We start from the raw sequence: 17,755 nt of genomic DNA, 5'->3' as shown, positions 1-17,755 counted from the left end.
TAATGCAATTGCTTTAGGTATACTAGGTAAATTATAATCAGACTGCAATGCCGTAAAAGTTGTGGAGATGCCGGGGATTGAACCCGGGACCTCATACATGCGAAGCATGCGCTCTACCACTGAGCTACATCCCCATTGGCTGGAACAGAGGATAAAAATGGGCTTTGTATTCGGTATCTCAACAGATAAAGTGTTGATTTTGTTGAAAAAAAACAAACGTTTTTAAGCTCGTTTTTAAATACCTAAAAAGCCAAATAAGCTCTGCATTTGAATAGCTTTATTGAATAGAAAAGTTTTATTCCCAAAAATGTTTCTCTATATATATTGTTTTGGAATGTATTTCCTCTCCCCAAATTTGTCACTACCGACACATAGTATTAAACTATGATCAAAACAATATTATGTTAACAAATTTCAAATTTTAATTTTTACAATTTTTCAAAGTCTATGTGCAACTTTTCTTTCTAAAATGTAAAACGCTGATCAGATTGATTTCAGAGTTAATGATTTATGAGATGGAATATACAGTTAACCAATCAGTATTATAACATTTTAATTGATAACTCTCTCTCTATATATATATATATATATATATATATATATATATATATATATATACTTCTTTTTTTTTAAACAACCAGTGTTTCGGTAGTGACCAGTATTTTCTTTGTAGTGTTTTATCATATTCCCTCAACTTTATTGCTTAATATTAACTCATAACATGCCTGATGTTGGGAATATTACAAGCACGTATGTTTAGTGGTCAATAAAATAAATAATTTTTGAATAAAAATGTTCATCCATGACCATATAGTTCAAATATTACTTATTAATTGCTTATTTGCTGTAAATAGATGATTGAAATGATGATACTTAAAGAAACTAACTGATTCTAAGACTTTGGATCACATTCATTTCAAAATGATGAGATTTAACTACTAACCAGTCCATTTTGTCACTACTGAAATGATAATGACACTACCGAACTTGACCATATGATTCGGTAGTGACTGTTTCGGTAGTGACAATTCTAGCTAATTTTGAGCATAACTAAAGAATGCTAGAAAGCACATGGCTAGCAAACACATCTTTGAAGAAGTATACACCCATAGAAACATAATAATTTACATAAAACCCCAAAAAGTTTACATAATTGAAGAGAATGTGTGTTCGGTACTGACAATTTTTAAAGTTACACACTGATTTTCAGATTTTGGAACACATTTATTTAAAAATTATGGGATTTAGCTGCTTATCATGCAGCCACGTAGGACAGGGATGCAATGCCACTTCCTGGTCATAAATTCAGGGTTGTGGCTTAAATCTAGGCTCAGCCAAGCCACTAAAACTCTTGAGTAGCATAGATTTTTAATTTAAAAATGAAACCCACAATAAATCTAAATCTTTCAACCTTTGTTTAAACTTAATCATAAAGATATTTTAAATTACACAGTTAAAACAAATCTCAAAAATGTTTTAAGTGGTATTTACATAAATTGAAATTTAGGGGTCTGGATTGGGGACAGCTACTTCTCAATAGAAAGTACCCTATAAATGATATATTTTTTTATTTATTTACCTTATCACTATCTCATTTAATTCCCTGGGTTTAAATAGATCATATATATAATCTCAGTAAATATCCATGTCTGAATACTTAATTGTTTTGTTAAACCTTTTTTTTTGTAATGGGACTGCACTTTGAACTAATTCGGTAGAATGCCCCAAATATCGTAAAAACGTGTTTTGGAAGAAGGCTCTTAACTACAAAAAGTTGCTACCAAATATCATTCTTTCACTTTTTATATACGACCAGATTGCTGTCCTGCTTAATAATTTAATTTAAATTATGCATAGAAAAAAATTAAACATTTCCCTTAAGGTTTTTAAATTTCCATGTTTATTAAAAAAAAAACATTATAAGCCAATAAAAACCAGATGCCACAATCTACAATGTACAGCTTGTGATATATTTCTGTGACAATACAACATTTGAAAAGTCTTTGACATTTAAAATCTAATCCAGGGTAGTCCTTCACATTAACAACAGATACATTCATCAGCCACTCTTTTATCAGGATGCCATAAGACACACTCTTAAAATACTAGTGAGGACCAACATGTCTTTGTGTTTTTATGGTGTTTTTGTGGCATTTTTGCAAACATTATCTTAAAATCTTACATAAAATAGATGTATTCAAATGAACACAGTATTTTTAGATTGCTTGACTTCTCTTTGGCTCACAAAAAAGAAGCAGAGTGCAGCTATTCATTCATTGGGGGACTTGAGCCTGACGTAGTTTTTTTAACATCCTGACTCAACCCCTCTGGTTAAAACTGTACTCCGAGCCCTCTTCTATTTCCTGTTTTGTTAATCTTTTCTCACAGTGCAGTTACGTCACCGTCCCTGCAGACACCTCCTTCGGACCAGGTGACACTCCCAGAGAACTGCTTTAAATCTATCAACATACCAGCCCCTCCACTTGCTTCACCTTTACATTCCCTATTTCCGTCGTTCTTCTCCTTTTCCTCTACTAGCTCTTCCTTTGCCGTTTGTTGATATGTTAGCCGAGCATCTTCTCCTGCCTCGGAACCCTCCATACTTGAGTTATCATCTGAATCGTCTTCTCCTTCTCCAGATCTCTCCTCCTCCTCTTCCTGGTCATCTTCTTCACGAGCACTCCCCTCGCTAGAACCATCCTCAACATGTCGCTCTTCATCTTGGACTTCCTGCATTTCTTCTCCGTCTTCGTTGTCAGATTCACTGCGAGGCCACAGCTGGACTCCGAGACGTGTCTCCAGAGCCAAGGCTACACCTCTGACCCGGTCCCTGACCCCTCCTTTCTTATACACCATGCGTCGGATGGTATATTTTCCATTGGCGTCCTTGTTTAACTTCTTGTACAAGAAAAATAGCAGTAAGATTAAGCCAAAGAGGCAGAAAAAGAGGATTAGCACGGTCGTATTGGAGTTTTCGGCAACGTCAGCCATGTCTGAAAGAAAGAAAAAATGTTTTATGGTCATTTTCTAGCCACTTATACCCCTCCAGTGTTAATATTCAGCTTAAACAGCACGTTAGCATATTGGTGGTTTAGAGCCAAAACCGAAAGAAACAGCTAGCAGCTTTGTCAAACAGCGTGAAACTAAAGGAAATATTCAAGCACCACGCCTCTTAAAACTGCATTTTGACATTGAAACTTTTATATGAATTAAACAACATTAGATGTGTTAGTGGGGGGGGGGGGTGTTCTGCCTTTGGAAAGAGCCAGCTTTCCATAGTGTCTGTCTAGAAACCCCCCCGTCTTTTGCCTACTCCACTTTTCAGCAAATTTGTGCTCAAACAGGCCGTTCATGACATCACAAAGGGCAGTAACCCCTCCCCCAGGTGGGTGACACTCCCACAGCTAGGTGTTTGTTCTGCCCTCTGAGTCTGCTTTCTAACCGTGAACAATAGGGCGAGGTGCAAGAATGCCCAAGCCCTTCTAGAGGAGCGTGATTGAACACAGCTCACTTACATTTAAAGTTACAGACACAGAGCAGGGCTGAACTAGAGGGGTTTATAGGCATGATCAAATACAGGATCAGAGTGGATTTATAACAAGAAACTTCATTGACATGTTTTGGGGAGCTCTGAGACTTATTTAAACTGTTTGAAAAGTAGTATAATATGTGACCTTTAAACAGGTCATATCAATGCAGATCAAGTGATGCCAGCAATATTCACATTTAGTTTGCATGTTTTCTGAAGTGCAATCAAAACCATTATGTTGCCTCTTTGAGCCAATCTTAAACCTGCTGATATTGTTTTTCAAGATCTTTAGGAATGTTATAAAGCTGTAAATCCTTCATACTGAGACAAATAAACAAGAAATGTTCTTTACCTTCTTAGAAAGAAAGGTTTAAAATCCCTCTGGCTCGGTGTCAAAGTTACAGGCAGTCCCTTGAAGTCAAACTCCTAGTACACTCTAAGCGGTCATCAAGTTTTCATTAGAAGGACATCCATTGGTGGAAACAATCCTCAGTTACTAAAAAGCAGACAAAAAAAAAAAAAGTAAATAACAGTGATTTACATGAGAAATATGATGCCATCATTTGGACAGATTTAAAGCAGAATATTTTTGATTCATATTAATATTGTTTAATTTGTAGTGGCATTTCAGGTATAACCAACTCAAAATGAAGCATAGCGGCAAGAAATGCAAATAATTCACCTTTGAAAAACGATTCCACTGTCTTATTATATTCAGGCAGCTGCTTAATCTGAACAAAAAAATAACATCTATTTGATACCCTAATAGTCAGAAAGTTACCGTCCACACCAGCAGAAATGCAACCACAGGCTTATAAGTGATATATGTTTGTACGCGCAGTGGAGATGTAACAGGAAGTGTGTATTGCTTTTTATCTTCTTTTTTTGAAGGCTGACTGGCTGTGGAGTGACAGGAAACCAGCAGGCTGCTCGCACTGTTGTCGGTTTCCTGTCTATATGATCATCGAGCAGCATCAGTCAGTGTGCCTTGCAAGGAAACTTTTGAACTCATAGTTAATGTGTCAAATTGAGATGTAAAAGTGTTGCAACATGATGAAAGATTAAAAAAAAAAGCAACAATACTAAATGGGCTTGAAGTGCAGATAAAGTTGAAACTCAAAAGGATAAAAACTTAATTAAAGCCTGTGCTGCTGGTTTTATACAACCATTTCACGGTTAATTCAATTCAAGATTCACATGTTTAAACACAGAAATATAAAGATCAGATGTACACGTAGCTGAAGAAGAAGAAAAAACACACAAAACACGGAGGATTTGCCTCATGATTATGAAAAAGCAAGTTGTGCGGCAAAAAATATGATTTAAGAAGCTGATTAAATTAATGAAAAAAGGAAGAAAATAAACAAACACTTACTCCAGTTGTTCGCAGATACGGTTCACTTGAGGTACTTTTGAACAGTGTGACTGGGTGTGAAGACGAGAGTGGGGTTGATGCGTGACATGTGGGGAGGTATAAAGCTGAAAGAGGTGGAGGCTGCAGTGGGTGATTGAAGACATGTCAAACAGGGTGTGGTGGAAAGCACAGATAAGTTTATGTATTTATAAAAAGAGGAAGATGCAGATGTATTTATTTTTCGAGAGTGATTTTAATTTGCAGGTTGCAGGTTACACAATAAAATGTATATTTCAAAAGGTCTGTTTCTACGGACCGGAAACCAACCCCTAGAAATGATTCAGTAAATGTATTTCCTGTGATACATTCAAAGGTGATATTTTGTTGGGAGTAACTGGTGAGCCAGAGTGTTTAAACAAAAAGAAACATTGCTGAAATGATGTATTTTTTTTTCTATTGGTTGACACTGTCATTCACAGTAAGACAAACAAAATGTTGTGGTTGCATCAACAAATGAGAGATATACAGGAGACAGATCATGTACAGTCAGAAACTATCTGAAATCTCAAAAGTGAGATAAAACCAACGGATGAACAGAGGGCCAAACAAAAGTTAAACTGTCCCTCTCGGTTCACCACAGCACAAATACAAACGTGAACCCTTTGAATTAGATTATTAATAAACACCTAATCAAGATTTGTACCTAAGAACACATCCAGTTCAAAACCTGCACACAGATTGTGAGTGTGAGTTGGTGGCCACATCCTGTTTTCAAGCCACAGACTGTACATCAAACAGCTGAAGCATATCTTTACAATTACTTTTGTACACTTTAACAGAGCAGATACACAAGAGTGTGTGGTGTGTATTCATAAAAAAATGACAATTTAAAAACAGACTAACCACAGTGGGAATTTGCCATCATCCATTCAAGTGCCATTAAATATCATGATTAAGACCAATGCAGTTTATTGTTTTCAGCACTCTGTGACCTCAGCTTAAAAAGTCACAACGCTCGTAGTTCAAAAAAGTTAAACTTTTTTAAACACAGCCGCGCGCTTTAGTGTCACTTTTCCCCCGCCAACCAATCAGAATCAAGAAGGGGAGGGACTTGTTACCAGTTTTGGAAACAGCAATGGTGGAGGAAGAAGCAATCTGACTTGTCTTTTTGGCGGCCCAGGAGTAGAGCTTATTTCTACATGATCCCTGAACATTATTTCATGTTTTCTTGGGGATATTCCCTTGAAATAACAAACAAATATTACCTAAAACAGACCTATAATTGTAACAGTCACTACCAAGGTGAAGGGCAAGTTAACTTTTGCAACCTAGCAACAGTAAGGTGTTTACTCAAGCGCTCTTTGCCCTGTTAAGATGTTTCTTTTTTTTCTCTTTGAGGGATTCTGATAAATAAATAAATAATTGTTTTGCGAAAAAGGATTTTAAAGCTTCTGGGAACTTTGGGTCTGGCGCCCCCTGTGGACAAAGTGGTACCTCTGCCGATCTTGTCCTGTACATGTGTAAGTACTGTTTTCTAATGATATATTTCATCCTGCTCAATTTGCAGTGAATCTTTGCTGAGGAAAGAGATAACAAAAACAGTTTCAGCAGCGTGTTGTTATTTTGTCTGACACCTACCCCTCAGCAGCAATTTAAGGCATTAAAAACACTAGAAATGATCAATCGTGTTGCTGATCGTCTGGTTTGCTTTCATAGCTCATGTAGAAGCACAGGTATTCATTTCAATGTGTTTCATAACCACTTCAAAATCATCACAGCACCTTTAAAATGTTTATGTAATCAATTCAGGCGTATCACTTTGTCCTTACTACAGGCTCATACCAACACAACACAAAGACCTTTGTCACCACCATCAGTTATGATACCATCATCAGCTACTCTCATGCATGACTTTTCCTCATGTTTGTTTTGCAGTCTGCTGAGTTTAGTTTTAGTGTTGTGTCAGACCACATTTTTCGATGCGTCATGCATTGGTAGTTGCAAGGCTTTTTGCAAACAGGCCACATTAAACTCTGGCGGCAAGTCATATAGAGCCATTTTCATTGCTCATAGTATTATATTAGTCTCTGCTCTGACATGGCGTTGGCTGTCATCTGTCGTACCTTGACATGGAACAAGGTCCAATGAAGAATCCACTTGTGAAGCCCAATTCAAATTGAGACTTACTAATTTTTTTTAATGACCGGTACTCATGATTAATTCAGGTCACAAATTCCTTACATAGCCCTAGAAGCTGGAAGAAAATTGGCATATCGAGTGTCTAAAAAAAAAAGCAGGATAAAGGATAATTTTTCTCTCCTATAGAAGGATAATTCCTCTTCATTTTTTTTACTTTCACTGACAAACTTTGGGTTTCACAGCAATGATGCATGCAACGCTTAGTGAGTGCTGTCAGATGGGGCCCCCTTAGGGTGGTTCAAGAAGACTCCACAAAGACTTTCATGATCAAAACATAAATGAAAGTCATTCAGTTAATACAAAGGAGAAAAGAATGTTTATTGAGCTTTAACAGTAGTGTCATTGCTACTTGTTTTACAGTTAGTGTGAAGAGGTCAGTGCATAAAGAAATATAAATTAGCTAAATTAGAGAACATGATGTGGAATGTACCATTGTTACATCGACTATTGAGACGTGACAGATGAATGTGTCTTCATTTAACAGCAAAAAAAAAAAAGAAAAAAAAACTACAATACTACAATAAACCAAAATCAAAGACAACGTTCCACCTTTAAACAATAGAATGCAATTTTCAAACAGTATAAAATGTTTCACATTTCACTTTAACTTCCTCTTTCTTGTGGCTGGAAACACTGAACTGCTATTTGGAGCAATGCTATTGTACGTTAGTGAGACTTCACTTATTAGTGCATGTAATGTTTATAACACAACTCTCATTTCAGCTCACCGCCCCCCCCCCCAAGGTACAAAATCACAAGGTAGAGCTTTTCAAAGACTACACAGATAATTACAATACTCATACATATTCAACTACACACTCTTCAGCTATTTTTTCCCTCCACATAATTCTCACTGTCAAGGTCATGACTTCTGTACCAGAGGGTTCTTCCTACCGTACAAACTGCTTTCTATGAAGTAGTGAAATGAAGTACAAGTCACACGATGAGTTAACAATTGGGGTTCTGATATGACATCACGATAAAGCAGCTGTAATTACCTGATTAATTCGCACAAATGGTTATATTTGTAGTGCTTAATAGAGGAAAAAAAATTATATTAGAGGTAACTAATCGCTTTGCTATAGTAAGTCGACGAGTCTACTTTTTCATCACTTATTTGTGCATTAATTTGAGGCAATGGTGTCAACACAGCTCCTCTGCAGCCCTTCAAATGTAACGCAAGGAATTCTGCAAAGCTGGAAAAATGTACTATGCACCACCAAAAAAGCTGCTACAACACTCCTTCATATGAATAACAAAACATTTTCTCACTATCATGTGTATCACTTGATGCAGATGATGCCCAATTCTCTGCCGCAGTTTGGATAACTATCACATAAACAAACCGCCGTCTCGCTTCCATCACAACAGCTGACCTGGTTGTTGCTGCCCCCCCCCACCACACTACATTCCCCCACTCAACACAGCTTTAAGGTACTGTTGATACTAGTAAGGCTATGGACTATAAGTAATAACGCCCTGCGAATGTAGTGGTTCTCCAACCGTCGCTCATACATCCCCGTCCTCTATCCGAGCCAGCTGTCTCTCCAGCAGCTCGATTCTCTGGCTTTGGGCGAGGACGACGGCACGCAGGGCTTTCATTTCTGCTAACAACTCGGTCAACAGCTCGTCCTGCAAGGAGGGAATCAAGAAATCAGAAAAACAACTCATTTAAAAAATAAAAGGCCGTAAGTCGTGCAAAGGGACTTCTTCGACTCACCTCTCGTTTTGGCCTGTCACTATTTCCTTCGGCTGTGGCTACTCGTGGCACCTCGTCCTCGGCAGATGTAGACGTGGGAGACGCTACACTGCCGGTCGAGGTCGGGGCAGCCCCGGTCCCAGAGTCCTGTGACACCAGCTTGGGTTTGACTCTGAGGGTGTCTCTTTGCTTGGATGGAGGAGCCGAGTACCCTCCACTCAAAGAGACCAACAGGGGCGCTGCATCCTGGCCAGCGATCCACTCATCCGCCAGGAGGGCCGGCTCCGAGCCAGCCGTGTCGGGGTAAAGGTCTCCCTGGAACAGATCCGACTGAGGAGGCAACAGGACGTTGTTTAATTAGAGGTATAAAAAGGCTTGAAAGTCCATTTCAATACTAAGTGTTATAAATAAAAAATCTTGAAAGATTTATATTTTAAGGCAGAGCATTTGTTACCTTCCGTGGTACAGTCATTGAAATGGGTTCCACTTTTCTTTCATGGAGTTTGTAGAACCTACAGGAGACCAGAAAATCCTTCATTACCATCTGTATTTGCTTGTAAGTTATTTATAATACATGATCACTTAGTGCTAACAATGGGTCATGTCAAGGGGAGGGCGTGGGGTGGCATTGCCCCCCCCCCCCCCTTGAAAAATGATTGGCTGTCCCAGGTACCATCATAATCCTCAACAACTGTGGCATTTCAATGCAGCAGAATTATTTTGTTGAGACTTCACACGCTGACTTTTGTGACGCATCTTTTTTAATTACTTGTTGAAGAAAGCGTGGAAGATTGTAATGTTGCCACTCAGATATGTTTATTCACCAAATGAGAACCACACATTTGCAAAGGGATATAACTAATATAACTCACTAATTTGAGTATTTGATTTCAGGACTGAGGAAGTAAATAAATTATATTTGGACATGAGTGTGTGCGCACACAAACATGCCACCACTGCATTAATCAGAACCCCAGTTTGGCCGCTCTGTTGTGAACTCAGGCAGTCAGCCAGAAGGCCAACTGGAATTATTTCACATATTTACCTTGCAATTTCACACTTGTTGACATCCACACCTCTTTTACTGAGAAAGCCGGCCCCCCTCTGAGGCTCTTTGCTGCTGTATAAGCTAAGGAAGTGGACATATGGAGATTCGTCTGTCACTTCAAAATACCGGATGGTGCAGTCCCCCTGGAAGACAGAACGAGGAAAGTGATGCTTCATGTTCCAGTCGAGTGAATACAGTGTCCTCTATCCAATCAAAGAGATCGTACCTTTCCACAGAGGTAGACCATGTTTGTGTCAGGGTCATAGAAGGGTAAAAGAACCCCGTTACTCGTGTCCATCTCCTGCACTGCCATTGGCTCAGAGAGATCTTTCTGTGTGATTCAAAAAAAGAAACAAAGAACAATGAATTATCACAAAACCCTGATGTAGGACAATTCTGAAAAAACGACAGGTTCTGTTTAGGGAGACAACTTGACATGCAAGACAATAGAGTAGAAGAAGAAGCAACAGAGTCCGCTTTAGGACGCTATAATGAGAATATTTGTCTTCATATCAATGCTTCATGTAGTTCAACAGAATCACAATATCAACAAAAGAGCAGAAGACGTAATGCAGCAGTTTAACTACATGCACAGAGAACGCAGTGGTCACGTGTATATAAACGTCACTCCCCCCTCCCATTGGCTCGAGGTGAATTCTCCGGATAATATCCTGTTGCGTTCTCACATCGCCTCACTATTAGGGAGCTGTTAGGAGGATATCACGGGAAAAGTCGGAGTGAAGAATTCGGCTGTTTACGTTCACACATACAACTCCTCCCGGAAATATCAGGAGTTTTCTGCACTTGTGAAAGCCCTCAGAGAAGGAGAATTTTGCTTGCTTTGCCTCCACCTGACTTCCACTTTCCAGCGCTTCACTAGATCATCGATCCAGCGGTTCCTGAAATCTATCGGGAGTCACAGGCCCCAAAATGAGGACAGCCCTCAAAGATCTTGCAGAGGAGGCAGAGCGGGGGAGATTCCTGGCACTAACTCAGAAGAAAAGGACAAGGCGTGGGGGGAAAGGATCCAAAGCAGGCTGAAGGGGAGTGGTAGGGAGTAGACCCTTTCACGGCTCCACCCCCCCTCGAGATGTTCCGGGATTTAAAGGAGTGAAACATCAGTGATGGGTGGCTCCTTGGCTGACGACACCATCAGATTTCAATAAAGCGTACACTGCTTCCAACAATTCAGTGAATATTAAATGATGGAATATCAATGCTCAACAACCGACATGTCAGACTTACCGTATCCCACAATGCCAGCTGTCTCTCACTCATACGGCTGAACCCTGTGGTAAGGATCTTTCCATCTGACAGGAAAACCGCTCTCATTGGCCGAGTGCCATCATGGACCTTCTCTTTAACCTGAAGGAACAATTAAAGGCTACTGAAGGTTGTGTGTGGTTATCAGAATAAGACAGGAAAGATGTTCAGCAGGATTATTATACTGCCATGTATGAAGCACTGCGGTATGTCTTCAAGTCACCTTGAGGACGACGCCTCTTCGCGGGTCGATGACACGCAGAGCCTTGTCCTTGCAGACGGTGCAGACAGCGCTGCCGTCCTTGTTCCAGCACACACTGTAGATCAGGTCTGGGTGGGCGTCGCTCAGCTGGTACACAAGCTCCCCTGTGCCCACGTTCCACACACAAATCACATTGTCGCAGCCTGGAGAGAGGGAGACGCCACATCAAATATGGCAGTGTTATTCCAAAGGCAAGGGAACATGTCCAGTAGCTGTGTTTCATTTCATGGAAATGTACCCACGGATAAGCCAACCAGTGATAAGATAACACTGGTGTAGCAGATTTCCCTCATCATTTAAAATGACAAGATAATCACTGACAACACTCTATATCTGTATTTCTAAAATCTATACTAGTTTATGGTCAACTAGTATATAAATTACCATGTTTTTTTGAACATTAATATGTTTTACACAAACACCCCAATTACGTGAAAAGTCCATCCTCCGTCTTTTGCCTCACAGACGTTACTATGACTCTCCATGATTGTGGGAAGTGTAGTTCTTTACCACGATATCACAAATGAACCGTGTTTTTCTAAAAACGAGGTCCATATCATCAGAGCTCGTGTCTTCTACAGGAGCATAAACCATCATTCACTCACAGCTAGCTGGTGGTAGGTCAATGTTGGATGTTTATGACATAATGGCTAAAAGTCAGATCCACTATGGAAAAGTTTAATGGGAGCCACACTGTTAACCTCTAGAGAATTTAAAAAAAAGTGAACATTTATTTCTGGAGGTGGAGAGAAAGTGTGTTCAGCTACTCGTCTAAAAAAAAATAGAAAATTTTACTGCTGCAAGTTGAATGTGTAGCATGTTTGAGGTATCATTTTTAGGGAATCATTTCACTGAACATAAACTTTGCAAGATGCTTTACAAGAGTACAAAATAAAACAGAATCAGGTAAATAACAATGAAGAGAACGGGCAAATGAGATAACATAAGAACAGGAATGACTAGGCAAGATCAGGAGACAGACTGTTGAGAGGTCTGCAGATTTTCCAATGGGCATTATTAGTGGCTTTGCATACTAGACGAGGATGTAAAACTGCAATGCAAATGTACAGTACATACTCTGAATACAACAGGAAGACAGGGAAGGTATCTGATGAGCAGATTTAAGTGGTCAGAGGATTTAGATGGACTGACAGTTTTCTTAAGTGCTCTGAAAACCAATTCTCTCAATCAGCTTTGCCTGCTGTCTAGTCCATTATTACCTCATACTTTGGAGTATAACTCTGTTAAATAACTCTGTTTCATAGTGCACACTTTGTTGCCAATTCTAACACTTCTTTTTGGGCCAAATATAAAGAACTAATTAGAGTCCAAAGTCCAAAGTTGCTTGTTGGTGTGCTTTTGTGTACACAAGCTAACTTGGGTTTAATTCAAATGAAACTAAATCTCACAGCTTTGCAGGGAGGTGTAATTATTTTTCAGGTTAATCACTTTCTCCTTCAAACCTGCACTGCGCCGAGGGGAATCCAATTCCTTGCCTGTATAATGCAGTAGTATTTGAACTGGCTGTCACTGAACACCGACACATTAAGATTAGAGATGTTCTGCAACTCTATCCATTTACCAACAGATATTGTGAGGTGTTGAGCACATGCTTAAAACCAAAAAGTATTCATTAAATGTTTGTTTGCAGCCATGTTTGCCATAGGAATTTGCCTAAATGGGAACATGGCTCTTGGCTGGGGGATCATTTGCCATAAAAAACCCAAGATCCCCCACCACCACCACCATCAACCAATCACAGGACACCAGGATACCATAAATGCCTTTACCTGCAGTCAATAGGATATTGAAGGCGGTAGGGTGCCAAGCCAGGATTCCAACTCTTTTACTGTGTCCCTCGAGGGTCACAATGGCCTCAGTCATCGGAACCGTGAGGCCCCCATCTGGTATCTGCCACACCTTCAAACAACAACACACAGCAGACATTCGTTCTTTAAATCATTTGCGATGTACGATGAGGTACAGAAGAGTAACTCTCTTAAATTATACACTTAATGTATATGTACATTCAAGTTACACTTCTGTCCTTCATAGTTTTAATCTAAATTTAAAGACAGTGACTTTGGAACTAGTCTGTGTTGTACAAAAGCCATCTTTACTATTGAGGGTTTTGTTTCTTTGACTTGAATTGGGTTTCTTCTCCTTTCTGTACCTTAAAGAATAAGCACTTGTTCTTTTTTAGAAGTGTGCTAATTAGCTTTTTAGCTGAGGGAAAGATAAAAAGATTTAATACCACTCTGGTGTCTATCTGCTTAGTATTAAACTTTAAGCTTAAGAAGAAGGTTAGCTTAGTTTAGCTTTAAACCAAGAATCAGGAGGGGAACTAGCTAGCTTGACTTGCTAGCATCGTAGAAAAAAAAAACAGAACAAAAATCGTTTCTTGACACTTTGGCATGAGTACACAATAACCATGTTTAGCAATGAGCTTGACAGACGCTAACAGGGTGGAAACAGCTACGCTAGCTTTTTCCCCTCCTACCACTTTTGTTCTTGGCTAAGCTAATTGAATTGTAGCTGTAGTTTCCTAAAGAGACATAAGAGTGGAGTCATCTTAATATATCTGTAGGCAATAAAGAGACTAAGTTTATTTCTTAAAACTTCTGCTTTACATGTTTTCAGATTCGGCAACAGAGAAGCACTTAAAGAAAAATGGCTTTGAAGTAGCATTACGGCTACATCAAGCGGTAGAGATACCAAAGAAGTAAGAAAGTCTCAGTAGGTGTTGAGACCCAGTTAATGTGAGCGACCGTGTCAGTGTTTTATGTGACAGCTGCTGACAACAATAAGTGATAAACAGCAAACAACTAGACATCTGTGCAACAACCTTTACTGTGTAGTCCTCTGAGGCACTTGCAATGATGTTGTCGTCATGAGGAGACCACTGGATGTCCAGCACTGGCGCTGCATGGCCGCACACAGTGGGACAGGACTGATCGATTCTGCCGCTCTGAAATGGAAAACATTGAAACGTTAAAACCTTGACACTGTAAAAGCCGGCTGGGGAAACATGAACACATTAAAATGAGATTAAACTTTGTCCTCTACGTGTTTGAAAGTATAAGCGTGCACTTGTACATGAGCTAGACGTGAGGCCTCAAAGACCCGCTGATGTATTGCTTTTAGCAGCGGATTGAAAGACAGGAAATAAGATGGAGGCTTTCAAAAATATTGATCTACTGTGTATATGATTATTGTTGTGATGCGGGGAGCTTTTGAGACCTTGCTGAGCGGAAGAACAAGGAAGGCCCCTCCTCCGCCGGCTTCGATGATAACGGCGACGAATTTGGGGTTGACCGCGCAGAGGGGATTGTCCCAGGTCACCCGGGATACTCTGACATCATCGATGCAGTGCTCGGCTTTCCACGCCTGGGCAAAGACGTGGCGGAATTTGCTCTGCCGGACCACACCTCGCCGGAAAGACATATCTGTGGAGAAAAACAGGAAACATGGGAGAGAAATAAATGACGAGTGGTGGTAGAAACAAGAAGACAAAGTTTCTCCTTATTTGAGTGACAGTGTGACTGAATGAGAGCGAGCTAATCTACGCTGAAATGATCAAATATAAAACTTTAGTACATTTAGAAAATCATTCATGTGTGTTACTTGTTTCACAATTATTCAGTGAATCCCCAACTTCGAAGCTGACAGTGAAAGAGAAAAGGGGCTGTCCAAACAGCAGGCAAATTCTTTCATAGTGGGACTCTGTCCCGAAAAGTACAGTCAGGCTTCAGTGGACAAAAGGGCATGATCCGCCTGAGACCAAAACATGCTGTGGCAAAGAGGGGAAGGGGGTTGGGCAGTCAAGTCCGAGCTGCTGAGGCAGGGGGACCAGTAACTCTATGCCGTCTACCTAATGCTTCACAGTTGTAAAAGCAAATTGTATTTCAGCAGGTATGCTGGCCACAGTCTGCATTGTTTCCAGTCGCCTGTGAGGATTAAACTGCCTTAACATGTGTGCAGTTCTGAATCGTAATAGCCCAAGTCTTAAAACACATCCATCGGTATTTAGAACTGTGGTTTCACATAATGTCCCCTTAATGTATAATAATGTTTTTTTTCTTACCAGCAGTTTTATTTAAAATACACAACAATTAAACTATTTCTGGTGGGATTTCTTTTGTTGTCTGCACACAATGCAAAGGAATTATCTTTGCAAAGAGTAACTTGCGTTGCAGACACGAGCAACAAAGGACGAGTATTAACACGTTATACATCGCAGGCACAGCACCAGACATATCACGCGGATGGGGAAGGTTATAATGAATAAATAGTCTACCTATCTTACCTGGCTTTTGCTCTACAATTTGGGAGGAAGGATCACCAAAAGAGTCGGGCGTGACAGGAGGAGGCCAATAAAATAATCCGCCGCCAGCAACAGTAACTTAATCCTCTCCGGTGTCCAGGCAGGCGTTCACGTCGATTGCGCAGACCTATAACAAAACTACGTCCATTAGAAATAAAGACCCAGTCGAATTACGGCGAAATTAGCCTCTATCCCCGCGGACTAACTACGCATGTCTGTAGTAGTAAAAGCCTGACCTGGTGGAGCATGTCCCCTACGTGTGCATTAAATGCTGTAAGGCAGCCTGTCTAATGGTGATGGTGTGGGAAGAGATGCACACCGTTCCCACCCCGTCTCCCTTTACGATCGACTGATTTGTAGCGATGTGGATTGAGCAGAATCCCAGACACTTCCGCTCATGGCAGGATGTATCAAAGACACGCAGGAATCAAGAGGGATATCCTCCGTTTACATCCAGATTCCTGTCCTCTCTCGACAGGGTGATGTGCACATGCAAAAATAGTTTTTTTTTTTTTTAAACTGAACTGGAGGATGAAATGTTGAGTCGGCCTTAAGCAACAAAGTAACTAAATAAAGAACCAGCCATTAATTTGTCAATGTCCGGTTTTACCCCACCGCGCATGCGTGAAATAGAGGCACTTTGTTTTTAATTTGCATACTTTTTTCAATGGTTTTGTCGAGTTCTGACGTTAAAAAAGAAATAGACAAAACAACAGCAGTCATTCGTTTTTCAGTGTCAGGTCCGCAGTGAGCATGTGTTAAACAGTGGAACAGTGTTTTTAATTTGCATATATCTGAATATCTCTAAGTCATGTGACGACTTTTGCAAAGTGTGATGAGTTTACAACGGGGCTGAAACAGCAGAACACTATACTGGACCAATGCTTTATCTGGAGTATATACGGCAACTCCTTATGCAAAGTCCAAATCCTAAAATAATACACTCGATATTTAAACGAGTGTCCATGGACTGTAAATATTATCACTATCACGGTTCTTTGGTCTGCTGCAGCAAACACAACTAAAAGCATACTTTGGGTGGCATACTCTCTTGTTTTAGCTTCAGGCAAAGGTGTGTGAAGTAATCATCTATTGTTACCGAGTTTCTTTTGACAAGCAATCACATGAAATGTACACAAATAAAACTGTTTTGTATTATTATTATTTTGTAATAATCATGGCTCATTGTGGTCAGTACAATGAAATACAATACGATAATATATTTATTTGCATTTTTTTCGGTAGTAACAGGGAATCGAACTCCAGTCTCAACGGTGTACAGCCTGTACATGTTGCTTAACTATTTGGCGCCACCTAGTGTTAAATATATATACATATATATATATATGCAAGTTTATTTAGTATCTGTGACCGATATCGATCTAGTTTTTGGTTAGTGGGTTGAATGACCATGTAACAGGATCGATACTATAAAAAACATATTAAGAAACATATTGACATATTAACCTATTGACGAATTCAAATAGTAACGAATGCCAGACATTCAACAGGTGGCTCCGTGGCGCAATGGATAGCGCATTGGACTTCTAGGCATTGAATTGCGAAGTGATTCAAAGGTTGTGGGTTCGAGTCCCACCGGAGTCGAGTTTTTTGTCTGACTTGTTAGATATATTTTGCAATTACAAATCGTTAAAGTCATCGTCCTCTAGTTGTTTCTTGAACAGACTGGATTTACACAGGCTCATGTTAAACAAACAAAACATTAGCCTAACAGATTACGCGGTTAAACTTTGACTTCATTTTTTAAATGCTCGCCATGTTATCGAGAGCCATCGTTAATGCAAGCTTCTATCTCCAGTGAACGTACTTTAAAGTATTTTAATTTAATCTTGTAGTCAATTAATGAAACTGTATGGCATAATGTGTCTAACACATAGCTGGAAAGTAAAATAGTAAAAAAAATAAACTAATTTTGTCAAGTTAGTAAAGTACGACCAATGGGTTTTTGCATTATATCCTTCCAAATAAAACATATTATATGGACACAAATTACAGAATGAAATGAAGTAACAGCAATCACAGGATATTTACTGACAGTCTGTAATTAAGTGAACAA

General features: G+C 39.6%; 1 protein-coding gene and 2 non-coding genes across 3 annotated transcripts; 1 reads left to right on the top strand and 2 right to left on the bottom strand.

The window, feature by feature from the left end:
• Positions 1-62: 62 nt before the first annotated feature.
• On the bottom strand, positions 63-134 carry trnaa-cgc (transfer RNA alanine (anticodon CGC)). Its single transcript has one exon. It is a non-coding gene; the product is annotated as a tRNA-Ala (tRNA).
• A 7,241-nt stretch (positions 135-7,375) lies between these two features.
• Positions 7,376-15,932, bottom strand: coro1b (coronin, actin binding protein, 1B). Its single transcript, XM_020629222.3, has 12 exons — positions 15,915-15,932; positions 15,661-15,805; positions 14,595-14,800; positions 14,200-14,322; positions 13,145-13,274; positions 11,316-11,497; positions 11,075-11,194; positions 10,056-10,160; positions 9,827-9,972; positions 9,236-9,293; positions 8,803-9,111; positions 7,376-8,714 (listed from the first exon to the last, which is right to left on the bottom strand). Exons 3-12 carry the CDS (start codon positions 14,796-14,798, stop codon positions 8,592-8,594), a joined length of 1,500 nt encoding a protein of 499 aa, XP_020484878.1. The 5' UTR covers positions 14,799-14,800; positions 15,661-15,805; positions 15,915-15,932; the 3' UTR covers positions 7,376-8,591.
• A 1,259-nt stretch (positions 15,933-17,191) lies between these two features.
• Positions 17,192-17,283, top strand: trnar-ucu (transfer RNA arginine (anticodon UCU)). Its single transcript is given in 2 exon segments — positions 17,192-17,228; positions 17,248-17,283. It is a non-coding gene; the product is annotated as a tRNA-Arg (tRNA).
• Positions 17,284-17,755: the final 472 nt, after the last annotated feature.

The sequence above is a fragment of the Labrus bergylta genome, chromosome 22 (assembly GCF_963930695.1).
Source record: "Labrus bergylta chromosome 22, fLabBer1.1, whole genome shotgun sequence".
Classification (NCBI taxonomy): Eukaryota; Metazoa; Chordata; class Actinopteri; order Labriformes; family Labridae; genus Labrus; species Labrus bergylta.
This window is presented reverse-complemented; position numbering and strand designations above follow the sequence as displayed.